A 9,405-nucleotide genomic window follows, 5' to 3' on the forward strand; every position below is an offset into this window, starting at 1 on the left:
GTGTGTGTATATACTGTGTGTGTGTATATACTGTATGTTTGATTTTATTTTATTTGGATCTCTTTTAGTCCCCATTTGGACTAATCTTCCAAGAGTCCTTAAATATTAAAATACAATTTATATACAAACACAATTTCACGTATAACACACTATTACAAACATTCATAATATACTAACGTAATAAACCAATAAGTAATCAATCTAAAAAATATGAATTCTTCATCTACTGTAATCCCACAACATTTCTGTGTATTATATTTAAATTGTTTTAAAATAATGTTTAAATGTATATATTGAAAGGTTTCTGATTTGCTCAGTTAATTTATTCCATTTCTTTATTGCTCTAAATCGAAATGTTATTTTGCCTGTATGTGTACACTGTATGTGTATACTGTATGTGTATACTGTGTGTGTGTGTGTGTGTATACTGTGTGTGTGTGTGTGTGTGTGTGTGTGTATCACCCTCTTTCAGTCTGGACAAACCAGGAACAACTGGTGACCAAGAAACAGGAGTGAGGGTTGCCATGTTGTAGCGTGCAATAGATGTAATATGTAGGCCATGATCCTTCCTCTCTCTCTCTCCCTCTGCCTGACACATATTTATATGTATCTCTAATAGCCAGACCATCCTCTCTGTGTGTGCTGAATGCCTAAAAAGCCCCATGGATCCTGAATGAAGGCTCTTTGGCGCAGCATGTTTCTACTGCACTCCCACTAAATGCATCGGCAGCACTTAACCTTGTCTCCCCGAATAGCTTTTGAATTTTAAATGTTCCTTGCAATACAGCCCCCCAACCCCCATTCTTTCTCCTTTCAAGGCTGCACTTGAAATGACCTACGACCCCCCGGCCACCTCTCTTCACTATCATCATCATCTTTATCATCTTCCTCTCTTGAGATGACAAAACAATCGGGAACTGCAGTAACACAATAGTCAGCTGTAATCACTCCTCGTCCCATCCCTTGATCTCTTTCTCTCATCATCTCTCCCTCTCTGTTTCCTTCCTCCCCTCGAAACCCCATGAAGCCCCTAATGACAAGACAGCCTTGAAGCAGCAACCATGGAGAAATCAAAGGCACTGGTAGTCAGCTTCCTCTCTCCGTATCTCTCCCTATCTCCCTCCCTCCCCAATCTCTCTCCATATCTCTCACTATCTCCCTCTCTCCCCAATCTCTCAGCACCCTATCCAACGCACACATCACAGCAGGACCGTCCTCCCAGCATCCTCTCTGGGCTGTGCACAAAAGCAGTAGCTCCAAACAGAGTAAACACAACACAGTAAATCACCACAAACATCAATACACATCAACAACTCCCTCCAGTGAGCCACCATTACCCAAAACAAAAAGGTGAGCTAGAGTGAGGGAGGGGAGGGAGGAGAAGAAGGGAGGATGGAGACAGAGGGAGAGAGACAGAGACAGACAGGAGATAGGGTAAGAGAGAAATTAGAACAGTGACAAAATTAATCCAAACTATTAAAGCATGTGTTTATGTATGAGTACCTGTTTGTGTGTGTGTGTGTGTGTGTGTGTGTGTGTGTGTGTGTGTGTGTGTGTGTGTGTGTGTGTGTGTGTGTGTGTGTGTGTGTGTGTGTGTGTGTGTGTGTGTGTGTGTGTGTGTGTGTGTGTGTGTGTGTGAGAGAGTCTGCATCTCAGCATTCTAATCATGGCTTTAACTGCTCTTTTTGAAGACCTTTGATGATATCAGGATGAAAAGCTCTGAGGAGTGTTTCTGTGAAGCACATCCTCCGCTAGCTGACTTCAAACTAGAATTAACCACGTGAAACCTGTCATTTCATACCCGGATGACCACCGTTGCCTGCCTGTCTGCCTGCCTGCTGCCAATTCACTAACTGGACTGTTTGAATTTCTCCCACCATGAGAACAAACCACAGATAGATAAGAAAGAGCACAAGTTTGGATTTGAAAAGGTTAGGACGACTTAAACCCCGTCCACAGTAACGCTCATCCACTATCATGAGGATTTATGAAAAATCTTAATTATTCCACTGCAATGTAACCACTACAATGTGGTCTACATGAACCCAGCAGAGAGTAACCACTACAATGTGGTCTACATGAACCCAGCAGAGAGTAACCACTACAATGTGGTCTACATGAACCCAGCAGAGAGTAACCACTACAATGTGGTCTACATGAACCCAGCAGAGAGTAACCACTACAATGTGGTCTACATGAACCCAGCAGAGAGTAACCACTACAATGTGGTCTACATGAACCCAGCAGAGAGTAACCACTACAATGTGGTCTACATGAACCCAGCAGAGAGTAACCACTACAATGTGGTCTACATGAACCCAGCAGAGAGTAACCACTACAATGTGGTCTACATGAACCCAGCAGAGAGTAACCACTACAATGAGGTATACATGAACCCAGCAGAGAGTAACCACTACAATGAGGTATACATGAACCCAGCAGAGAGTAACCACTACAATGTGGTCTACATGAACCCAGCAGAGAGTAACCACTACAATGAGGTCTACATGAACCCAGCAGAGAGTAACCACTACAATGTGGTCTACATGAACCCAGCAGAGAGTAACCACTACAATGAGGTATACATGAACCCAGCAGAGAGTAACCACTACAATGAGGTATACATGAACCCAGCAGAGAGTAACCACTACAATGTGGTCTACATGAACCCAGCAGAGAGTAACCACTACAATGAGGTCTACATGAACCCAGCAGAGAGTAACCACTACAATGAGGTATACATGAACCCAGCAGAGAGTAACCACTACAATGTGGTCTACATGAACCCAGCAGAGAGTAACCACTACAATGTGGTCTACATGAACCCAGCAGAGAGTAACCACTACAATGAGGTCTACATGAACCCAGCAGAGAGTAACCACTACAATGTGGTCTACATGAACCCAGCAGAGAGTAACCACTACAATGAGGTCTACATGAACCCAGCAGAGAGTAACCACTACAATGTGGTCTACATGAACCCAGCAGAGAGTAACCACTACAATGAGGTCTACATGAACCCAGCAGAGAGTAACCACTACAATGTGATCTACATGAACCCAGCAGAGAGTAACCACTACAATGTGGTCTACATGAACCCAGCAGAGAGTAACCACTACAATGTGGTCTACATGAACCCAGCAGAGAGTAACCACTACAATGAGGTCTACATGAACCCAGCAGAGAGTAACCACTACAATGTGGTCTACATGAACCCAGCAGAGAGTAACCACTACAATGAGGTCTACATGAACCCAGCAGAGAGTAACCACTACAATGTGGTCTACATGAACCCAGCAGAGAGTAACCACTACAATGTGATCTACATGAACCCAGCAGAGAGTAACCACTACAATGAGGTCTACATGAACCCAGCAGAGAGTAACCACTACAATGTGGTCTACATGAACCCAGCAGAGAGTAACCACTACAATGAGGTCTACATGAACCCAGCAGAGAGTAACCACTACAATGAGGTCTACATGAACCCAGCAGAGAGTAACCACTACAATGTGGTCTACATGAACCCAGCAGAGAGTAACCACTACAATGAGGTCTACATGAACCCAGCAGAGAGTAACCACTACAATGAGGTATACATGAACCCAGCAGAGAGTAACCACTACAATGAGGTCTACATGAACACAGCAGAGAGTAACCACTACAATGTGGTCTACATGAACCCAGCAGAGAGTAACCACTACAATGAGGTCTACATGAACACAGCAGAGAGTAACCACTACAATGTGGTCTACATGAACCCAGCAGAGAGTAACCACTACAATGAGGTCTACATGAACACAGCAGAGAGTAACCACTACAGTGGCATATATCACATGAAAGGAAAGCTGCCAAACCACTGAAATGCGGTGGATGTATGAAGGGGCCACAGCTCAAGCGGTGTAGTACGGTGTCTTGGTGGTGAATGGGGCCCAACCTTGTAAAGTCTTGTGTGTTTTGGATTAGCACCAGTGTGTTGTGAAGAGGCCAGAGAAACAATGTTTGAATGCACAGACACTCAGGACAGGGCGAGGCCCAACCTGTCCATAGGAATACCACTCATTACTATAGGACCTCAGGGTTGAGCTCCGTCTCTATCTATCTCCCCTCTAACCCAAACCCAGTGGAGCAGCATGAATCACCCAGACTAATAGCAGTCCCAGTGCTCCTACACCTACAAAGGTAGGACCGTCATTTGAGCCAGTTTGCTACAGCAGGAAAACAATCCTGCAGCAACAGGAAATGGGAATTCTTATGTGGATTATAATTAATGGAAATTTTTGTATGGTTTGATAAATCTTTTGTTAGGGCAAATTAAGTGTGACATTTCAGAGTAGAAATTACACATTTTAGAAGCCTTTTTAAAACTCAAACACACTACGAGTTTACATGTCCTGAAAATTCTCAGCAACAAAAGAGGATCCTACATCTGCAAACTTAGAATACCCTCAGCGTTTTTGACCCCCTCTAAAAACAAATCTTGAAGAAGCTCCCTGGCTTTTATCTCCACTGGCTAAATGGCAGGCTTTTCATTTCTCTGCTCTAATACCATAATAATTACACATGGAGGGGAGGGGCTGTTTGATGTCCACGGGTAAATGACTGGGGGAATTAAGGAGTTGATAGACAAAGGGTGGAAGCTCAGAGTTTCCTACAGCACCTTGAACTCAGCTGACGGCCTGTCTCAGCAATTCTCTCTTCCACCCTCCTCAGTGACCCCCTTACCCTTCCTCACCTGACCCCACCCTTCTCAGTGACCCCCCATACTTCCTCACCTGACCCCACCCTTCTCAGTGACCCCCCCATACTTCCTCACCTGAACCCACTCTCCTTAGTGACCCCCATTACCCTTCCTCACCTGACCCCGCCCTTCTCAGTGACCCCCCCCATCCTTCCTCACCTGAACCCACTCTCCTTAGTGACCCCCATTACCCTTCCTCACCTGACCCCACCCTTCTCAGTGACCCCCCCATACTTCCTCACCTGACCCCACCCTTCTCAGTGACCCCCCCATACTTCCTCACCTGACCCCACCCTTCTCAGTGATACCCCCATCCTTCCTCACCTGACCCCACCCTTCTCAGTGACCCCCCCATACTTCCTCACCTGACCCCACCCTTCTCAGTGATACCCCCATCCTTCCTCACCTGACCCCACCCTTCTCAGTGACCCCCCCCATACTTCCTCACCTGACCCCACCCTCCTTAGTGACCCCCCTCACCATTCCTCACCCAACCCCACCCCCTCTCACCACAAGAGAGCAAGACTGAGACAGTACAGCCAGCGAACCCTTTTAGGAAGTGAAAGAAGCAAAAGCACCTTTCTACCAACAAAACCCACCAATGTTTATCTAAACCCACACAACAAATTACAATAGACAACTGCTGCATACGCTACACGTTTCCCCTACGGCGAGCTGTTGGAACTTCCAACACATCAAACGCCTCATTGCAAAGAACAGGTGTGATACAGTCATTTACTAGTTAAAAAGTAACTTTCCTAATCAGAAATAATCCTCAATCTGACTAATCTTTCTGATCCCTGGCCGGCATGACATCGTTCTAGAAGTTTGGCTGTTGATGTTTCTAACTCTGGGTGACATGGTATGGTATGCCGAGGGAGACATTTCCAACCTGTACAGTTAAACCAGTCACAGGTCAATTGCGCCGCCATCGGTACAGGCATGCAAAGCACCCTGGGACGGTCTGGATGTCATGCACTGCATATTTGTGTCACACACACTCCCACAGGGGTGTGTTATGTGTGTGGTGTTATGTGTCCTGTGGTCCTTTTTGGTGCACCGTGGAATAGTTTTGTGGTGAGTGTGTAGCGTGTTATAGTTGTGTGGTGAGTCAGGATATGTGTGTGTGTGTGTGTGTGTGTGTGTGTGTGTGTGTGTGTGTGTGTGTGTGTGTGTGTGTGTGTGTGTGTGTGTGTGTGTGTGTGTGTGTGTGTGTGTGTGTGTGTGTGTGTGTGTGTGTGTGTGTGTGTGTGTGTGTGTGTGTGTGTGCGTGACAGTGTCCCACTGCTATTATTAGACAAACGAGCCAGGGGGAGGGAGGGAGAGAGAGAGGGACGGGTTGGAGGTGAGAAGAGGGAAAGATAGAAGAGGTAGGAGAGAGAGGCGTACTGCACTAAAGTTTAGGGGAGTGCTGTTCTATTCAGCCACTGCAGGGGTGTCCTGGACCTGGACTGGTTGCCGTGGAGGCGGGGACTACAGTGTTTCATACTGTCCTATGTACAGACTAAAGGGCCAGGGGTGGGCACTGGAAGAGCTAAGAACAGGAGCTCACTTAGCTACAATCAAGGCACCACCCACTGCTGTATTCCGCCTCCTACGTGAGGTACCAGGCCTTCCATTAGCTGGCTTTGGCTTTTAGTACAGACACCTGTTTAGTCTCAGACACACAGTCTACACAGTGGCATCATGAAAGACTGGGCTCAAAAACAAACAGCCACACAGCCTGGAGAACAACTGTCTGAAAGACAAGGTGAAGAGTGGATGGAGGGAGGAGGAGCAGGGGTGGAGAGGACAGGGTAGTGGAACTGGAGATCTGAGAACGCTGTGGTAGAGGTTTAAAGGAAAAAGGGATGGAGCTGGAGAGAGGAAGGGATGGAGCTGGAGAGAGTGAAGGATGGTGCAGAGCGAGGGAGTAATGGAGCAGGAGAGAGGGAGGGATGCAGAGAAAATGAGGGATGGGTGTAGATAGAGGGAGGGGTGTTGCTGAACACCAGCCAAGTAAACTCAGAGAGGCAGAGATTCAGATTGGGGAGATAAAGAGGGGGATTTTTGATGTAGAAAAAAAGAGAGACAGAATATTGCCGATAGAGTGAGAGATAACAAAAAAAGATGACGAGTGAGAGGCAGTGGTGAGGGAGAGCAATAGATAAGTAGAGAGAGAGAGAGGCTTGGTCAAATGGGCACACCCCACCCTACAAGGCCAAACAGCAGAGACGGACTCAACATGTATGTAGCCTTGTAACCTTTTTATCCATAAGAGACAAGAGAACATTGGAGTGGAAAAACTAAATGATAGCGTTTGAAAGCATGAGACTTTTCTCAAATCTGGGGCAGATAATGCAAGCTAGCTCATTGATCATAGACAGCGGCCATCCCGGCAGCGACAGGCTGAGGCTCAGCTACAGGCTACTGCAGTCCGTTGTGCGCTCAGAAGTGCACTCCACTGCCGAGCAGAGGGTTCCCACATGACTAAAAAGGGCAAGTGCAGTCTGGGTTAACCTCTAAAACATCTCACGAATTTAGCATGATCCGTCTTATCACTTCGTTTAAAATGGGCTGCACAGCAAAGAGTTGGCCTACATTTAAGTATTTCTTCTCTAATAGTTTAAAAATAGCTTAGTGACAAAAATGCCGAGATTTTCAGTCTCGATTTACACCTGTTATTTCGGCACAGTCTGGCACTCATGAACAGGTTGTTTTCACATAAAGCGGGTGACAAGAACAAATTGCCAAAGCAAACAAAACACGCACAAGGTACATTAAAGTTGTATAACCCACTAATGCATTTCAAACACTTTCGTAATATGATACGCAGTCCATAGCCTACTATGATATAACGCACTGCGATAGTTGAAGATAAAACAACGGTGCAGTCAATGAAGACATGTACAGCCTCCAACCAAGAGGAACGAGCAGCATTGGGCTAAAACAATATTTACTTTCTAATATAAACTAGACAGGGACGCGTGAAATCGAAGTGTCTTACCTTGCAATGAAAAGCAAAGCAGCAAGGTGCACAAGAGAGAAGTGCGTCCAAATGTAACCAACCCGTCCATGGCTCGATCTGTAACTTTTACAGATGTATTTAGCTGTGTTTCTTTAGGTGTTTCTGTCGTTATGTATTTGTGGCAGCAGCAAGTCTTCAGTCGTCCAGAGTTGTTTCTCCTTCGCCCTCTCTCTATCTCTCCGTCTCTCTCAATAAAGCGAGCGCTATCCCGCCCTCCCTCTCACAGTTAGAAATCTGATGCTGGTGGCAGTCTTGGTTGATGTATTTCCACAAAAGGTGACCCCACGCCCCTCCTCGCTCTCTCTCTCTCTCGCTACAACTCAGTTGCCCTGAAAAGACTTGCTTGACTATTCAACTATGCCTACATCGTTGTAGGCGGTTTTTGAAAAGTTCAAATAGATTTTCAAAAACAACATTAACACCGAAGTGGAAAGTAAAAACTCTTGCCCACTCCAGCCACTATTTCTTGTTCCTTAGCCTTCAACATCTATGATTAGGTTATTACAGATAATACATTAACAATATAGCCTAATTATATATATTTTTTATTTTCATTCCTAACCAACAATAAGCACTATAATACACAGCCTACTACCTTGGCTGTGGATAAAATCAGCTGAGGATAAAATCAGATTCAGAATCATATAGTTGAAAATATCCAGTTTGTTCATATTATGAATTTCTCATAGCCTACACACAATAGTCTCCCTAGCCCAGCATAGCCTACACACAATAGTCTCCCTAGCCCGGCATAGCCTACACACAATAGTCTCCCTAGCCCGGCATAGACTACACACAATAGTCTCCCTAGCCCAGCATAGCCTACACACAATAGTCTCCCTAGCCCGGCATAGCCTACTGTGGGTGGAATCCCCACTGACCCCGCTAACAGACAATAACAACCCAGCAGACTAGTCTACTATACTTATATCATTCATTCCTAGACATGTAATCCAATCTCCTGCAGGTATTTTGCTTACTAACCCCCTATAGGCAATCCATGGATATGGAGGGATAAGTGGCTTATAACAATATCATTCCAACTTGAATTCATTGAGTGGGTATTCTGTGACCTGGAGTTGGTTTTGGTTCAATCCGCTATACACTGGGAGGTTAGGAAGTATATACAAAGTCGGTGAACTACGAGACGGAGTAGTCTGTGTACTGTGGAGACTTAAATAACCAGGAGTTTCTACTGGTAATACTTGTTCAACACAGAGCAGTTGTCTTTTAACACACATTGCAGGGCAGTTGGGCCAAAACAGCTGTCCGATATTTTTTTGCCTCTGTGGAAGTGGAGATGGGATACGCTTCACTCGCACACATCACTCACACAACAACAGGGAGGGGTCTGCAATCTGATGTACACAGTAGACCACGCACGCACGCACGCACGCACGCACGCACGCACGCACGCACGCACGCACGCACACACACACACACACACACACACACACACACACACACACACACACACACACACACACACACACACACACACACACACACACACACACACACACACACACACACTTGTGTAGTTACACCACTGATCCACTGAGATACACTGGCAGCAGTTTATACTTACAGGGTGATGGGACAGCTACAGTTGAAGTCAGAAGTTTACATACACTTACGTTGGAGTCATTAAAACTTG

At 45.8% G+C, this 9,405-nt stretch overlaps 1 protein-coding gene across 2 annotated transcripts in view; it reads right to left on the bottom strand.

The window, feature by feature from the left end:
- Positions 1–7,998, bottom strand: part of bcam (basal cell adhesion molecule (Lutheran blood group)) — a 99,242-nt gene extending 91,244 nt beyond the window's left edge. The window contains exon 1 of one of the 2 annotated variants that reach the window (XM_045713016.2): positions 7,728–7,998. In XM_045713016.2, the coding sequence (XP_045568972.1) occupies positions 7,728–7,797 (70 nt within the window). In that variant the 5' untranslated portion in view covers positions 7,798–7,998. The remainder of the gene's footprint in view (positions 1–7,727) is intronic. The other variant, XM_045713017.2, reaches the window with a different exon arrangement.
- Between the last annotated feature and the right edge of the window lie 1,407 nt (positions 7,999–9,405).

The sequence above is a fragment of the Salmo salar genome, chromosome 02 (genome assembly GCF_965601325.2).
Source record: "Salmo salar chromosome 02, fSalSal1, whole genome shotgun sequence".
NCBI classification, from domain to species: domain Eukaryota; kingdom Metazoa; phylum Chordata; class Actinopteri; order Salmoniformes; family Salmonidae; genus Salmo; species Salmo salar.